Source organism: Thalia democratica, chromosome 1 (genome assembly GCF_965202585.1).
Source record: "Thalia democratica chromosome 1, ktThaDemo2.hap1.1, whole genome shotgun sequence".
Lineage (NCBI taxonomy): Eukaryota > Metazoa > Chordata > Thaliacea > Salpida > Salpidae > Thalia > Thalia democratica.
In genome coordinates this window covers 54,746,141-54,765,135 of record NC_139165.1, presented here as the reverse complement: position 1 = coordinate 54,765,135, position 18,995 = coordinate 54,746,141, and the positions used below count along the sequence as shown (strand labels likewise).

Below are 18,995 nucleotides of genomic sequence, written 5' to 3'. Positions count from 1 at the left end.
TTATAATTTTGTTTAAAAAATCAACCGATAGTTGTTATATACTAAAACTGTCTACAAACCTAACAGATACTATTTTTTAAGTTTTTATTTTTGTTTTATAATTATAATTTATCATGTCTTAAATTTTTAGTCAATGGTTAGTATCTACTAACATTATTAGCATATAAAACAAATATAAGTTAGTTTTTTTTTAGTACTTGCTTCAAACTTGAATATTTTTTGTGTGGTATTTAAAGTTAAGTTAAAAGTTGTCTACTAACACTATCTTCTAAATCAGGATTTCCCAAACTCATTTATTAGGTCGCCCCCTTTTCAGAAGTTTGAAAAAAATCGCCCCCATGATTTTATAAAGTAATTTTTCTCTCGAGTACGCACTTTAGAGCAAAAAAAAGTTGTGTTCGAAATGTAATTTAATCTGGTACTTCTTATGCACGCACTTTTGGACTGTGTTCAAAGTAATTTACAGGGCTTGAGAAAATAATTTACAGTTATTTTCTTATAAGCCCAGTAAAGTGTATTAAAATACTTAATTTTTAAAAATCTTTATGTAATATGTAATCAGTTCTGTTTAAATATGAATTGTTTTGAAACTGATAAAACCTTTATGTTAGTGGTGGACAACTTTTGTAGTGAGCAAGTCAGTTTACTAAAAAATCTTTTCTAGTGTTTAATTGCGGGCTGCATAACTTAACAAACTAATATATAAGAATTTTAAAAAACTCGAGCAAAGTTGTAATAAAATGATTTAGTATTATAGTGATCTAGGAAGTAGTATTGTGAACTGAAAATTAAATTGAGAGCGTATTTCAAAATATTAAGTATCAAAAAAATAAATTTTATTTGTTTTGTTCAAATAGTTTTCAAGTTACTTAGCGGGCCGAGATTTGACTAGATCTGGGTCCTACGTTACCCATCTAAAATATTAACTGAAACCTGACATTATAATAATCTATTAAATAACGAATTTCGGACATTTAGAAGTTGATGGTAAGTAAATTATTTAAGCCGCACAATATATTGAAATTATTTCATAAATAAGCATATTCTAAAGTTTTTATACCAGAGAATAAAAAAACTACAAAAGAATGAACAGTTTATTTTATACATAAAGAAACAAATATTAAAACATCATTGCTAATCTAGTTTGAGGAAGTTTGACCGGCTGGTTGATTATCTCACATGAAAAGTGGTTTCATCAATAGCTTCTTTTGATGAAGTAAAAATATTAACTTCAATGCTAAGAGATATTATAAGCAAGTTAGTTGTAAAGATAACATTTTAATTTTAAACTTTTTAAATTATATGTTTTGTAGTAGAATACCATGAAATAGTATTTGACTTGGATTAACCTTTAAAAAATTAAACTTTAATTATAACAATAATTTTTTATTTTATTTAAATTCAAAAAAATATAAAATTAAAGGTTTTATAGTTAATTCTGTGAACAGAAAGTAATCAATTAAAAAAACGTTTAACTAGGTTAAAATTTTTTTTTGTAACTGTAACAGTCTTTTTGATGGCTTATTTAATTCTGTTCAAAAATTAACTTTTTTTCTAGCTATAAGCCTATAACAATTTAACAGAGGAAAATAGTGAAAAATTAAAAGCTAGGGTTGAACTATTAAAATAAAAAACACATTTTAATTGTCAAAATATTTTGAGTTAAGATAAAACAAAAAACAGTTGTACTAATAGTTTAAAATTACTTAATATATATATTTTTTAACAATAATAAATCAAGTTAGAAAATAAAATTAACTTTAAGACCTTTTAAGTGAAAAATTTAGATCCTTTTAAATAGAGACCTTAAATCTATACTCTTTTTAAGAAAAAAAAAATCTTTTTTGAAATAAAAACTTTAATGGTTATCAAAATTTTTTGTTTATACAGATTAAATAAGTAATTTCAAAAATCTGTCAAATAAACATCTTTTAAACAAACATTTTAATCACTATGCTATGAAAACTTTTAGTGTTGTAAAACGACAAATATAAACTACAAAATTAACCAAGTCAAATCAAAACTATTAATAACTTTAAAACATAAACCACTTAATAAATACAGTAGACTTTCGCTTGAGTTAGCACTTTGAACAAAACCAAAAAGTGCCAACTCAAAAAAAAAACATTATCATTTTTTTACAAAAATGGAAATTTAAATATGTTAAAATACAAAAATATTATGAATAAACATAAAATCCACTAAAACATAAAATAAACATTTATTAAAAAAAAGATCTACATAAGCTTTTAAATATAATTTTTTTTTGTTAATTTGCAAACTGTGAAAACTGATTATTTTTGAAATTTCTTCCATACAGCTCAAGTTTGTTTCTGAAACTGGTTATCTTACTTTTGACTTGTACAAGGTTCAAGTTTTTATCTTGTAAAGTTTTGTTCAGATTGTTGAACTTACTATATAAGTCTGACATATAAGCAATGTCTATTTTTCTTTTAACAAGATTGTCTACCAATACCTTATCCTTTTCAGAAAAAAAAACAATAACTGGATTAAAAACAGCCAAAACCATTTATAGACAGTTTCCTTTTGATATCCATCTCACTTCTGTATGTATTATCAAATTATCAAAAACCTCATCATTGTCATTGCACAACTGTTTATACAGACGACTTTGTAAAGTATGCCTTTTTATTTTGTTGACAGCTTTTATCATCAAGTTTAATGAGTCATTTAAACGGACGCTGAATTTTTTTGCAACTAAATGTTGGCGATGTATAACGCGATGAATAGTAAATGTATCAGGGTTTAAATCTTGAAAATATGTGATTAATCCACATCGATACTTTCCTATCATAGATGGAGCACCATCTGTTGCAATTCATATAAGATGTTTTGAAGGTATTTATTTTATTTACTTAATTTTTTTTTTTAATTTTCAAACATAAGCCTTCTTTGCTATGCGTTTCCATTACTTTGGAGAACGCTTGTTCTTCGTATGTTGTATCATCAACTATTAAACGCACGCAAACAAAAAGAAGATATTTATTCCCCGGCAATGTAGACTCGTCAACCTGCATCGAAAAAAATTATTGCACATCATTTGAACTAATTTTTGTTCAACACATTCTGAAATTTCATCTGTACGTCTTTTCACAGTGTTGTTGCTTAGAGGAATAAAACGTAAAACATCACTGGTGTTTTTATAATGAATGATTTTTTCTAGAACGCTTTCTAAGACAGGAATAAACGTTTTTTTTCTCTAATGGTGTGAGGTATTTTCCTTGTTTAGCAACTACGAGAGATAGATAATAAAAGGCTAATTGTCCATCTTCAATACTTTGTGTAGATTTCTTGAACATGTTTGTGATTTTACCTGTTTAGTTTTCTTATCTCGACGTTTTCTGAAAAACCCTACATTTTTTTCTACATGTTCTGAATGAAATCTTTTGAGATAATCTTTGAGCCGTGATGGTTTTATAGCATAATTACTGAAGGTTTTCACAACAATAGGCATAAAGGTTTAGTTCTGTTACTTTGAATTTTAATAAAACCATTTTGTAAGTAATCTTCTTTGTAATATCTTACTTTTTTGGGTTTAGTAGTCATTGTTAACAAAATATATCTTATAAACAAAATTTAGTGATCTTAACTTTACTTATTTCTATTAAACATTGTTTAATTAGTAAATGTCTTCATGAAACATCATGAGGTGATATTTGATAATAGATAACATAGACTTTTACAAACAATTTATGATCCAGAATAGCATATATGTCAGGTTATGAAATGGTGAGAGGGATTCCGATCATCTATGACCTATGTAGTTGTTAAATGAGAAAATATGTTAAAACTAATTAGCATATGTAATTTACTTAAAAATAGAAGTCGTAAGCAGTTAATTTTTTTTTCTATATTTTACGTAAATTAAAAGGACATTGTTAAGTTTTACCTCAGGGTTAAATATTTAATAGCAAGCTAAAATTAGTAAAATAGCAAGACATAAAGTAGAAGTTTTATGACTATCCAAAATTTAAAAATCGCTTCCTTTCGCCCCTTTACTAATTATCGCCCCCCGACTTACTAAAATCGCCCCCAGAAGGGCGATATCGTCCACTTTGGAAAACCCTGTTCTAAATGTTGTAAATGTTTTTATACTTGTTTGTTTTAAAACTAATGAGCTCATTAAGAAAGACGCTGTTTATAAAACAATTTTTTTAGAAAAAATATTATAATTAAAGAAGTGACATAAAAAATATTATTAATATTTTAACATTAATTTAATGAAAAATTACTGACGTTATTACAATAAATTGCTTTCATATTTAAGTAGACACTGGCATTATTTAAAAAAATTTTCTTCTAAAAACTACTATAGAGGAAATTCTCTATTATCAAACAAGAAAAGGGTATGCTAACGCACTTGAAAAAACTTAGACATGCCCTGATAAAAAATGATATAGTTTTGCTTAAATAAAATATTTTAAAATGAAATTACTAAAGATTTTTTCAGTAATTTTAATATAAAGGTGCAGCTTTTGCTTTACTTTTATTTAAAAGAAAATTAAGTCATGTTTTAAATAAAAGAGTTTAAAATTTATGTTGTTGTTTTTTAAAATTTTATAGTTTTCGAAAATACTAATATTTCATTTTAATGATTACAAAAGTCAAAAAAACTTCCATCAACAAATTGTTTTTAATTTAATTTTCAAAATAATTTATAATAAAATTTAAGACATGTATATATATCAATAAAAAAAAACATATAACATACATCTTCAAATTAAACCTCGTCAAATGCATTAAGTCTAGTTTGAAGGTTTTTGATAATAACAGTATTTTACTATAAGTTAAAGTTTATTTTTTAGAAAAGAAAACTTTGAAAAGTTTAATTTAAACGCTCTCCTCTAAAAATGCATAAAGTGTTTAAGATTGAAACTAAATTAAAACTAACCAGTACTTATTAAAATAAAAACTAGCTTAAAGTGTTGACAAAAAAATTGTGGTTTTATAACTTAAAAATAAAGTTGTTCTTCTTTATAGCACGTAAAATAAGATTCAAAATTATATTTTAACTTTACTTATTAGTAGTTTACGAAATTTTGGTTTACACAAATCATATATAAAGCTATTTAAAATTGTGCAGTTTTAAATCTTTTTGTTTTATGATAATTAATGCACGCATTTTTTGTTATTTTATATCACTCGAAATTTAAAATATTTTTTTACTAATTTTCATTACTATAACAGAGACGGGTCAGTTTTGCACGAGTGACAGTTTTATACGAGAGTAAAAGAAACTAAAAATAAAAACAAATAAATCAAAAAATCAAACTACCGACAAAGTGTTAGGGATAACAGTGATAGTAAAAAAAATATATATAACAATAATAATAATAATAATAATAATAATAATAATAATAATAATAATAATAATAATAATAATAATAATAATAATAATAATAATAATAATAATAATAATAATAATAATAATAATAATAATAATAATAATAATAATAATAATAATAATAATAATAATAATAATAATAATAATAATAATAACAATAATAATAATAATAATAATAATAATAATAATAATAATAATAATAATAATAATAATAATAATAATAATAATAATAATAATAATAATAATAATAAAAATAATAATAATAATAATAATAATAATAATAATAATAATAATAATAATAATAATAATGATAATAATAATAATAATAATAATAATAATAATAATAATAATAATAATAATAATAATAATAATAATAATAATAATAATAATAATAATAATAATAATAATAATAATAATAATAATAATAATAATAATAACAATAACAATAACAATAACAATAACAATAACAATAACAATAATAATAATAATAATAATAATAATAATAATAATAATAATAATAATAATAATAATAACACTAATAATAATAATAATAATAATAATAATAATAATAATAATAATAATAATAATAATATTAATAATAAAAATAATAATAATAATAATAATAATAATAATAATAATAATAATAGTAATAATAATAATAATAATAATAATAATAATAATAATAATAATAATAATAATAATAATACTAATAATAATAATAATAACACTAATAATAATAATAATAATAATAATAATAATAATAATAATAATAATAATAATAATAATAATAATAATAATAATAATAATAATAATAATAATAATAATAATAATAATAATAATGTTAATAATAATAATAATAATAATAATAATAATAATAATAATATTAATAATAATAATAATAATAATAATAATAATAATAATAATAATAATAATAATAATGATAATGATAATAATAATAATAATAATAATAATAATAATAATACTAATAATAATAATAATAATAATAATAATAATAATAATAATAATATTAATAATATTAATAATAATAATAATAATAATAATAATAATAATAATAATAACACTAATAATAATAATAATAATAATAATAATAATAATAATAATAATAATAATAATAATAATAATAATAATAATAATAATAATAATAATAATAATAATAATAATAATAATAATAATGTTAATAATAATAATAATAATAATAATAATAATAATAATAATAATAATAATAATAATAATAATAATAATAATAATAATAATAATAATGTTAATAATAATAATAATAATAATAATAATAATAATAATAATAATAATAATAATAATAATAATAATAATAATAATAATAATAATAATAATAATAATAATAATAATAATAATAATAATAATAATAATAATAATAACAATAATAATAATGATAATGATAATAATAATAATAATAATAATAATAATAACACTAATAATAATAATAATAATAATAATAATAATAATAATAATAATAATAATAATAATAATAATAATAATAATAATAATAATAATAATAACACTAATAATAATAATAATAATAATAATAATAATAATAATAATAATAATAATAATAATAATAATAATAATAATAATAATAATAATAATAATAATAATAATAATAATAATGTTAATAATAATAATAATAATAATAATAATAATAATAATAATAATGTTAATAATAATAATAATAATAATAATAATAATAATAATAATAATAATAATGTTAATAATAATAATAATAATAATAATAATAATAATAATAATAATAATAATAATGATAATAATAATAATAATAATAATAATAATAATAATAATAATAATAATAATAATAATAATAATAATAATAATAATAATAATAATAATAAAAATAATAATAATAATAATAATAATAATAATAATAATAATAATAATAATATTAATAATAATAATAATAATAATAATAACACTAATAATAATAATAATAATAATAATAATAATAATAATAATAATAATAATAATAATAATAATAATAATAATAATAATAATAATAATAATAATAATAATAATAATAATAATAATGTTAATAATGTTAATAATAATAATAATAATAATAATAATAATAATAATAATAATAATAATAATAATAATAATAATAATAATAATAATAATAATAACACTAATAATAATAATAATAATAATAATAATAATAATAATAATAATAATAATAATAATAATGATAATGATAATAATAATAATAATAATAATACTAATAATAATAATAATAATAATAATAATAATAATAATAATAATAATAATAATAATAATAATAATAATAATAATAATAATATTAATAATAATAATAATAATAATAATAATAATAATAATAATAATAATAATAATAATAATACTAATAATAATAATAATAATAATAATAACACTAACAATAATAATAATAATAATAATAATAATAATAATAATAATAATAATAATAATAATAATAATAATAATAATAATAATAATAATAATAATAATAATAATAATAACAAAAAAAAAATCAACTCGTGCAAAAGTGTCTTCGTGCAAATGTGTCTTCGTTCAAAAGTGTTCCTTCGTGCATTTTTGACACCTATCTTACTTCAAAGGAAAATTTTAAGTTCTGAATTAACAACTATAGATTTTTTTTCATTAGTTTAATACAGAACAGTAATTTAAATCAGATATTTCTATTATAATAAAAATAAAAATTGATTGTAACACGACTTTTATACTTCTTTAATTTAAAAAATAAAATAAATTTTTTTCAAGCAAAATTGACAGCAACTAATTGAAATAAATAGAAAAACTACAAGTTTAAAATCGGTAGACTTTTTTGTAGGCTAAGTTGCTTCAGACACAAAAAGTTTTAAACCGATACGGTTGTGTTAGGATTTTTTCAGAAATTAATAATAGAAATTTATAACCTTTTCTACACTATTTTTCTAGTTCTCACTTAACACTTTTTTTAATAAAATTTGTATCGATATAAAACCCACCCCAAAAACCAATACGTATTAAAATATTTAGTACATTTTAATATATAGTAGATAGTAATTTTAATTAACAAAAACAAAATATCTCATTTTCTACTGTTATATATAAAAAAAATAAGAAGCTTAAATAGAAAATAAACTTGGTTTTAAACAGTTAAATATAAAAATATATTTTTTGAAATGAAAATAATTCGAAAAAGATCATCATTTAGGAGACTTAAAAGTCCTGAAAAAGCACCATAATTGCGGGAGTTTTTAAGAGCCACAAAGCAAAATAAAATGTCATGTTTAGCACGGACAAAATTTCATATTGCGATTCCAGGCAAGGCAAAATATCAAACTACGGGGTCGTTGCCGCTTTGGCGGCTCTATCGCAGAGACCTGAGTTTTTGACAAATATTTTTCCGAAAATTCACAGCACGATAAAAGGTGCAACGCGCGTTTTCAAAATATTTTGCGAAGGAGAAGCAACGGCGGTGGCGATAGGCGATAAACTGCCGTTTTCACAACCAATTTTTTTAGTCGACTGTTAAGCAAAAAAAAAAGCGTCGTTAACTTATGCGCGATCCGCAAAAAACAACAATCTTTATTTTGCTTCGGTTTTTGAAAAAGTTTTAGTCGAGCAAGCTTCTTACAGCTCGTACGACTCTTGCGACGGCGTAAAATCAAACTTGGTTTTTACGCCTTTCAGCGATTGCATGACCAGCTACGGACAGTGGGAAAAAATGTTTCGAAAGAAAACTTTACGAGCAACCTGAAGTTTGAAATTGAAAACAAAAGTTCCGTCTTCATTAGTTTCGCGCCATTTCTCACCATAAAATCGAACAATGACGGCATAGACACAGGCCACGCCTACGCCGTCGTTTTCTACGACGAAAAAATCAAGCTTTTCGACCCGAGATACCACATAAAGAATCTTGCATTGGATGGAAGGTTGCCTCCTTTGCTTATTAAAACCGCTGTTCCAAAAGACGGAGAGGCGTGGATATCTTTAGACGAGCTGCAAAAACTACTGGTTTGCCTAAGTTGCTTGTCTTCAAAAATTAAGTGCAGGTCGGTTTTAAAGTTGAAGCTGACTTTTAAAGTTGAAACGGCGCCGCTGGTGGAGTTCTTGCGAGGTCGAAGTTGCGGAAGAGTAAACGTTCATGGTAAACTTTTTTCAATTTCCCTCCAACTAGGTTGTCTGGATGTGTGCGTGAGTACTGCTCACAATGAGTAAGTCAAAGCGAACTATGAGCTGCCAGATTATTTGTATTACTACCCGGGAAAAACAACGTAAAAACTTAAATTGAATATTATCAGCGGTTTAGACTTCAGCCAAATAATTACGTTATTAATTTTAGTTTTAAAATCAAACAAGTTAAAGCTGGTGGAAGTAATAATTTGAAAATAGCTTCAGTTTCAAAATGTAATTTTAAAGATTTGCGAAATCATTGGCTTAAAAAATTTAAACTGTACAAGGTTTTGAGTCTAAAAATAAAGTTTAAATACAAAATAAAGACACAAAATTTTTTTAGCCAATCGAACACAACTTTACAGAATGAGTTAGATAAAATTTACAATTGGCTAAAGGAAAGAAAATTAAACTTAAACCCTAGTAAATGTCAAGTTCTAAATATTCAAAAAATACTACTTTCTCTAGTTTTGACTTTATAATAAACAATACAAACTTATCTTTAACTAAAGTGTTTAAAGATCTCGGAATTTCTGTTGCTGAAAATATAAAATGGAACCACCATGTTAACCATCTTTACCGAACTGCATCAACTACATCTTTTTAAGTTTTAAAGAGCTTTAAATCTACTGATATAAACATCCTTAAAAAGCTGTTTCTCAATTACATTCGTCCTAAGTTGGAATATAATACATTAATCTGGTCTCCATAATTAAAAAAAAGATATTAATCATATAGAATCTGTTCAAAGAAAATATACCAGATTGATCTTAAACCGCTGCAATATCTCTTATACGTCTTACTTTGATAGATTAACAAAACTTAATATAAAATATTTAGAATACAGGAGACTTGAGTTAGACATCTTTTTTTAAAACTAGTTAACGGTGAAACTACAATTAAAATACAATCAATGTTTGAACCTTGTAGAAATAATTACTTACTATGAGGAAATAGTAATAAATTTACATGCAGACATCATTTCAATAATGAGGCTTGGCGTAATTCTTTTTTTTATCGGTCAGTTCTAATATGAAACAAACTTGCAAATAAATTAATTTCTTGCAAAAAAGTTGAAGAATTTCGATCAAAGTTAAAAAAAATTGATTTAAGTAAAATGTTTGTAGTAAAACTAATAAGCAATTTTCTATTAATCATTGGTTTAAGTTTGACATTTAACTTAGTCCATAGTTCAATTTTAAAGCAGCGCCTTTCCTCTATCAACCATTGATGATGAGTCTTTTTTCAATATGTTCAATGATTATTTATCTGGCCAGTCTATTTTAATGTGCTTGGAGCTTTATGTTTTTGTTTTTTGTTGTCAGTTAATGCATTTAAATTTTTCATGATTGATGGTTTTACATCAAAGCGTAAACAAGTATAAGTTTGTGGTTAACAAAATTGTTTTTTATGTTAGTATATAAATTTTAATATATTATATTGAAATATGTTTCATTTTTGTATTATTTTTATTTTTGAAATATTTCGTTACGTGTCTTTTTGTTTAAGTGGCTTAGGTTTTGATGCCTAGGTCCATCATATGGACAATAAACTTGCAATAATAAAAAATGGCTTACGCTCATCTATCTAAACTATCTAAACTTTTATAATCTATCTCATGTTTAAATTTTTTCAAAAAAAGTGAAAACTTGATTTCAAAGTCATTAACTCTTGAGTAAATTAGATATGTTTAATTGATCAGGAATTTTTCTGCATTATTTTAAAACTGAATTATTTCGCATTGTTCAAACTTACATAAGGTTATGTTTATAACACAATGGCATTTTATTTAAATTTTGACTAATAAATTTTTTATATAAAAAGTTAAATTTGCTGATAAATTTGTATTATTACAATTTTTTAAATTAGTAAATATAAAATAAAACAAAATTTTACATTTTTCTCTAAATTTATATTCAAGACTTTTCAAAACTACTTAAAATTTTTGTACTTACCGATAAAGTTTTGATTTTAATTAGGACTTAGTTAGCCAAAAGCAACATTAAAATCCGTTCAGCTAAAACTTTATAACTGTAAATGTAAAAACTCAGAGAAAATTAGTAATATTATTTAGTTTTAGTTATTCAAGTATCTTTCATTTCTATAGTGTAAAAAACTACTAAATTAGTTTTTGAGTACCACCATTTATATATTTAAGAAGTTTCTGAAAGAAAACTAAGTATTTTTTACAACCAATTAAAAAAAGTGGTAAAGTAGCTAGATGCTTTAAAATCTTCTTTTGTTTTTGTAAAAATTAATTCAAATAACAAAAAAGTAATTTAAGTAAATATTGTCTATAAAAACTAATCCCTGTATAATTTTTTATATGTAGGTTAAAATAATTAATTTGAAAATATAAAAATCATTTAGTTTAATGACTTAAAGAAATTTTTTTTAACTTTGGATATTCTTGTTTTAATCTTAGTTAGTTGTATATTTCAGTTTAAAAAGAGAAAAACTTGGTAATTTTATTATTTGTTGTGTGAAAAGTGGTGTTTAGCTAAAAAAGGTTGTTTAAGTATAAAATAAGTTAATATACTAAATTACTGTCTTTACTTAACTAATATATTAATTAAAAACATCATATAGTAGGTTTTGACCATAGTTCATAAAAACTAATGAGTCATTTTAAAAATACTGTAGTCTGTTCAGATTCAAAGTTTAGCCTTTGTGCTACTGATTTAATTAAATAAAAACTTATTTTGTTTTTAACTTATAAACAAAATAGTTCACTACAGAACAACAAAAATACAATTTAGCTTAAACTTTCTTCCGTTGTAATTTTTCTTTAATCGTTATTTGTGCGCGAAATCACTTGCTAAATATCTTATTACACCGAAGATCATATTTTTAGTGATACTTTACAAAACTAAACTTAAAAGAAATACATTTTATATACGCAAATTTAATGTTATAAAACTATTAGGGAAAATATGCTTTGCTCTTTTTAGTACTTTAAATACAGAGCACCGTTACTTATAAATATTTTTTTAAGTAGCTTAAAAAACATTTAAGTAATAAAATTTCAATTCAGTAATCAAATCTAACTAGATATTGTAAACGACAATATTTTTTAACTATTCAGCTATTGTTTTTAGACCAATTGCTTTTAAATACTCAAGTAGTTGTGTAAAAAATAGAATTTAAAAATACTCTACACACTAAATTTTTTCTGTCTTTGTAAACAAAATAAATATAGCAGTATTTAGTTTTTCACAAATTAAACTTGTACTTTAACTTTATACAATACAGAATAGTAGCTACTAGTAGTGTCTTTTATTCAATGAACTTTGGTCAGAGTCAAAAATATTTTCTTAACACTAAAGTGTACATTTATATAAAAAAATATTTAATCTATTTTATGTTAAGAAATTGAATAAATATGCTTTTTTATAACTTAAAGTTATTTACTTTTAAGTTTTCTTACTTTATTAACAAAATACTAAGTCTTACAGACCACTGTAAAAATCAATCTTTTCCTGTTTTATTTAGTATCAAAAATAACTAAACACACATTGATATCAAGTTTGGCTTTTAACTATAAGCTTAAATGTATACTCGTAAATTTGTTGATTAAGTTACTAGAATTTCTAAAATTTTGTGTACGAAAAAACAAGCAATTAGTAGTATCAGTTAGATTAGACTACCTTAAACACATAATTAGTTTCGATAGAAGTATTATAAGATTATTATAAATATAAAGATTGCTAAAAGTTTAAGTTCGCAAAAAATAAAATGATTATATATTTAAAAGCCATTGCGCTTATACTTTTTACTGATTGAAACCATTTTTGCATTCAATGCCTTCTAACTGACAAGTTCCACCAAAGTCGCAAGACGAAGGTTGAGGAAGCTGATTGTAGTATGATTTGAAGACAATTTCGGCCTCTCTTTTTAGATCATTATAACTACAAGATGAAAAATTTTCCGAGCAACAAGATAGCGCATAACTTGCTTTACTGCACTCATCACTTACCTTAATGTTTTTATTTAGTTAATTTAAATATAATTTTTAATAAGTCAATTTATTATTAGCTATTGCAAAACTGTAGTACTTGACTTTTGCTACTTAACGTAAAAAAATACTTCTAAAAATATTTAAGTAAAAAATTAAACTACTACTTGAGCTACTGTTAAAAAAATTCAATTAAAAACATTAAATTTTAAAATTTTTTAAATAAGTTATATATTCTTAAAAGTTTTACTAAATGTTAATATTAGATATAAGAAATTGATAAATTCATCAGTATTTTAATTTTAAAACCTATTAAAGACTATAATTTCAGAAAAAAGGTAAGATATATTACTATTTCTAAAATTTTTTGTTATACAAAATTTCTTATACATAGTTTTAGGTTGTTTAGTATAAAAGTTAGAAATACTTTATGTTTTTGGCAGAAAAAAAATGTTTTAAATCATGTTTGTGAAATTAAAATCAAAATATAGGTTTTACGAATATGTTTTAACTTATTTAGATAACATATAAAAGCTATACAAAAAGTCTTAAGTCAAGGAACAGGTGTTCTACCATCAATCAAGATCGGTGGTAAGGATACCGAAAGTGTAAAAAGTTACACCTTAGCTCAAGTGTTGCGTCAAACAAACCATTGGAAGCATAAATTGATTGTCGCATCGGTAAACTTTCAGGAATTTCAACTTGACTGACTGCAAGAGCTGGGTATAATCAAAAGTTAGTCATTTGTATAAAGTATGTTCAACGTATTTTGTGCCTATGTATGCAGTGCTCTACCATACAGTAAAAAACGTGGACCTTGTTAAGTGTACAGGAGAGAAAAGTAAATACTTTTGACTTACAGTGCCTCCGTCGATTTCTTAAAACTGATGGCTACAAAAGATTAGCAATGTAGAAGTTTTAAGATGTTTTGATTTAACCATCATATACTTAACTAACAGCCAGCGCAGAATTTGCTGGTCTGGTCATGTTTTGAGATTGGACAACTAGTAAATTCCAAAGTCTTTGTTGAACAACAAAATGGTCTTTGGAATACGCAAAACAGTTGGCGACTATTTAAAGACGTCCGCTAGCAAGACCTAAAAGACTTGAGTGTCAGCGCTGATTAGTGTGAGGAGATTGCTGATGACATTGACAAATAGCGATCTTCTTTCTACAAAAGACACTATATACATAATGATCTATTTTTACTTTTTAAGTTTAATTACTACTAATTTAATTTTTTTTTGTATCACTGTTTTTGTCTTTGTTTTTAGTGTAGTGTATTGATACATGATAACCTTTTTCAGCACAAAATGCATAGCCTATTTCTGCTGATAGTTTGCCTATCATACTATACTATTGTGTAATAAAATGCAGTTACGTTAAAACTGTAAACTTTTTATTTTATTGAATGTTTAAATATGACAGAAAACTTTATTTAAGGTACTTTTTGGTGCTCCAACCCCCTACGACGTAATATTTGACAACAGGCAACTTAGTTACTTACAATAACTAAAATATATCAAAGGCTTCGATTTAACTTCGCTTAACTTTCTAAAGTAGTTGGGAAAAGTTTTTCATAAAAATCTAAAAGTATACAAAAGTAGTTTAATAATAATAAACAAACATCAGCATAGTTTTGATCCCAACAAGCCCACTGAAGACTTCCGCATATGTCTTCTGCGTTTGCATTTTCCTTTATGTTGCAGTTGCCACTGTTTACTTCGTTTCCATCATTAAGCACGTACTCACGAGTAGCAGTGCCGCTAAAGTCGCAAGAGGCAGCATCGTTAACTAGATTGTCATATTCTTCGTAGATTTCGCTTACTAACTCTATAACAAGTACAAGTTTTAACGTAAATTTTTAATAAAAAACTTTTTTAAGTAAAACTTTAAAGTGATATATGACAAAGTAAACTTTATATTTCTTGTAAGAAAAAAGTTTTACATGTATGTACGTACATTCAAACAAATACGATAGTGAAAATAAATAAGTTAATAAAAAACATCTTGTTAACTTTTTTACAAAAAATGTAAGTTTTTAGTTTGATTGAACACAGGGGCGTAGCGTGGGGAGGGACACTGGCGCATGCGTGCCACCCAAAAAAAGAAAAATGTAAAAAAAAGAATGGAATATCTTTATCCTTTATAATTTATTTTTTCTGCTTAATTTGTCTTTTTTCAACTATGTTTATCTAGTATTCAAAAAGTTAAACGAAATTTTGAATACCAATTAGTTACAAGTTAGGAAAGTACATGTTATTACTCAATATACTGATTCGGTGCGTAATTGCAAATGCGCACCGATGTTGATGAAAAACTCCATAAGGAAAAATTTTATAAGTTCATTGACTTCATAAGAATTTACACTCAAAAAGCACGCAATTAATATAGCGCACCGCTGTAGTATACCTTATGGCAGATTATTTTTCTACAAAAAGTTTACAAAAATACGTCACGCTTAAAGAAAAATTAAACAATTTTACAATTTTTTTTTATGCTACATTGTTAAGACTACGGCTAGTTTTCTGAACTTTATTTTTGTAAACATAAAAGATAAGCGTGTCGGCCTATGAGAAATTTAACTTTGTTTGTGATTTTTATTTTAAACAAATACAATCAAATGAATTAAATTTAAAAAGTATACTTTTAACTATTTTACAAAGTTGTAATAAACTGTAATAACAGTTATAAAATTGGTCTATTTTAACTTCTCTGTAACTTTATTAAAATTATGTGTAATGAGGTGTTGTTATCACTGTTGTATTGTATATTAAAGAGATTAATATTTTTTTCGTAAATAAAACAGATACTTTCGTTTTATTGAATATATTGATTTTTAAAGATATAAAGTTTACTATAAGTAATAAAAACAATTTTTACTTAGTAAGTTTACATTTTTGCAAGTATAAGTAACTCTAATGAAATTTATACTTTTATTTAATTGTTTAATTTTGTAATATATAAATATTTTTCAAAACAGTTAACGAACTTATTTTACTTAATAAATTTATTTCAATTAAATTACTTATAAAAAGTTTTTTTATAGCTAATTACAAAAGTTTTAATTTAGAGGACTTTCTGAGAAAAAAGTTTGCGCACCCCCTGACCAAAATACCACGCTACGCCACTGATTGAACATATAAAAATTACAATTTAGCTTTTTTTAACCGTTAAGTTTGTTGTAGTCGCAAGCAGAAGGATTATTGCAACAACTGTAAAACTCATCAGTACATTTTATAGTCACATCAGCAAAGTTTTGACCGGTACAAGCCCAATTCGCGCTACCACAAAGATCATAAGCGTTCGCATCACTTTTTGCTTGACATTTAGATGTTGCTATTTCCTTTAATTTAAAATTATTGTTGTACGGTAAGTGTTTTAATTAAATTTCTATAATATTATTCATTATACAAAAATTGCTTTAGCTTAAAGATAAAAAAATCTTACTTCTAATGGCTTGACTCTTACGTAGTCGACCCACATCTCTGCAGCTGGATAATTCCATTTTGTGTCAGGCTTAGGATTGTCGAGATAATCTCCTCCCACAGCAACATTAAGAATCATGTAAAATTCTTGATCAAAAGGTTGACCTAAAAATGGTTTTGTGTTTAACGTATTCAAATAAAAGCTAGGTTTTAGTTTAAATTACAAATTATTTTAAAAATTAATGTAAAACCGTTTTCTAAACAAAGAGTATTACCGATTTAAATGAAAAGCATAAAGTTTTTTAACATGTCTTAACTATTTGATTTCATATGAGTTTAGTATTTTGTTTGAATATTGCTAGAGACAAGGTAAATACCATTTTCCCAATACATGTAGCTTATTTTTCTGTCGATGTTTTGTTTGTAGTAAGCATGACCGTCTATTTTGTATACCTAAGTTAGTTATGTAACGGTTTTTTTTCTAACTTTATAAATTCAAACTCTTTTGTAACATTGCTGTAAAACTTTAAATAACCAGTTCAGTAGGAGTCCAATCAAGAGTATAAACATGCCAATCATCAATAGAACACTCCAACTTTAGATCTCCACTTGATTCCCAAAAATGCTGATCACAACAAATACCGTAATGAATAGTACTTGCAATGCGGTCTAAGTTTTGTCCTCTTGCTTCAATGATATCGATTTCTCCACTTTGAGGCCAACCTCCGTATTTCTCATCTCTATGAATAAATTAAAACAACGTAAGTTAAGTAAAACGCAGTAGATTTCAAGTATCTATTTATTCGGTTAGTTCTTTACATTTATACAAATTATTTCAATCAACTAAGATCATAATTTTTCTATACTTTGACATCATCCAAATAGCAGGCCACAATCCATAACCATTTGGAAGTTTTGCTCTGACTTCAACGCGACCGTACTTCCAATTAAACTTGCTGTGCATGCGTGCAGAAGTGTAGTCCTTTCCATTGTAACTTTAAGTTATATTCAACGTTTTCAAAGTTACATAAATTAGTTAGTAGAGTTTAAAGTACTACTACTGTTTAGTATTTTCGTAGTAAATACTTTTAAAATTTACAAAGTATACAAATTTAAATTAATATAACAAAAAAAAAACATGATAAAAGTTACCATACAAGTAAACAGATTATCTACTAATAGTTGAAAAATATAGTTTAAATAAAACTTTTACTAAAAATTTCAAAATCTGTAACTTAGTAAATTTAACAACTGATTTTGACTTAAGACTATTGAAGACAAAATCAAAATTAGGTTAAGCAAAAAAAAGATTTTAACAAATGTTTTATATTTATTATATTCCATGTTTATAAATTTGTACAAGATACAAAAATAAGTTGGGCAACAAAAAAGTACTAACTCTATTTTTAAGTATTATTGATATTACTTTAGCTTTAAGTTTTTTCAAACTGTTCACAAACCTTTGTTTAAGTGGAGTGATTATTAGTTTACCATCTTCAACTCGATAGTTTTCATAATTGTCTCTATAATACTGTAGTTCATTGTTAGCTGGATGACCAGTTACTTCAATATACCATTTTGAAGAATCAAAAAAATCAAATTCATCTCCAGTATTTGATGAGTTACCTTGAAATATTCGCCATACATTTTAGATATAGTTTTAACAAAAAACGCAAATAAAGTTAACTATTGTTATAGTATAGATTCAAAAACTTTTGAGTATCTCTTTGCCAAGTTTTAAATTTACAAGTATGGAATTAAAAGCAATAACTTTTTGAAAGTTGTTAAAAAAAAAATCCTATTAACGCAAAAATTTTTACTATTTTTTCACAAACAATTTTTTTTACTATATTACTTTTTTTAAATAGTTTTTAATCATTTGTGATAACTATAAAAACTTTAAATCCAAAAAAAAAATCTCTACTAAATTACAACTGTTTTTTAATTAACTACATAAAAAATATTTTGTATTAATTATAGGTTAAAAATTTGTTAATATTCAAATAAAGATACTAGTATTTTTTTG

General features: G+C 23.1%; 1 protein-coding gene across 1 annotated transcript; it reads right to left on the bottom strand.

The window, feature by feature from the left end:
* Positions 1-13,197: 13,197 nt before the first annotated feature.
* On the bottom strand, positions 13,198-18,503 carry LOC145840452 (uncharacterized). Its single transcript, XM_082947719.1, has 8 exons — positions 18,430-18,503; positions 17,836-17,964; positions 17,505-17,709; positions 17,347-17,422; positions 16,992-17,134; positions 16,713-16,887; positions 15,169-15,374; positions 13,198-13,562 (listed from the first exon to the last, which is right to left on the bottom strand). The coding sequence occupies exons 2-8, from the start codon at positions 17,931-17,933 to the stop codon at positions 13,359-13,361; spliced, it is 1,107 nt and encodes a 368-aa protein (XP_082803845.1). The 5' UTR covers positions 17,934-17,964; positions 18,430-18,503; the 3' UTR covers positions 13,198-13,358.
* Positions 18,504-18,995: the final 492 nt, after the last annotated feature.

Bases quoted from the DNA above. Each gene is read 5' to 3' on its own strand.
- LOC145840452 (XM_082947719.1), bottom strand. From the start codon at position 17,933: ATGCACAGCAAGTTTAATTGGAAGTACGGTCGCGTTGAAGTCAGAGCA. The intron at 17,710-17,835 runs GTATAGAAAAAT...ATTTATTCATAG, and splicing joins GCTATTTGGATGATGTCAAA to AGATGAGAAATACGGAGGTT. The intron at 17,135-17,346 runs GTATTTACCTTG...AACCATTTTTAG, and splicing joins CTACATGTATTGGGAAAATG to GTCAACCTTTTGATCAAGAA.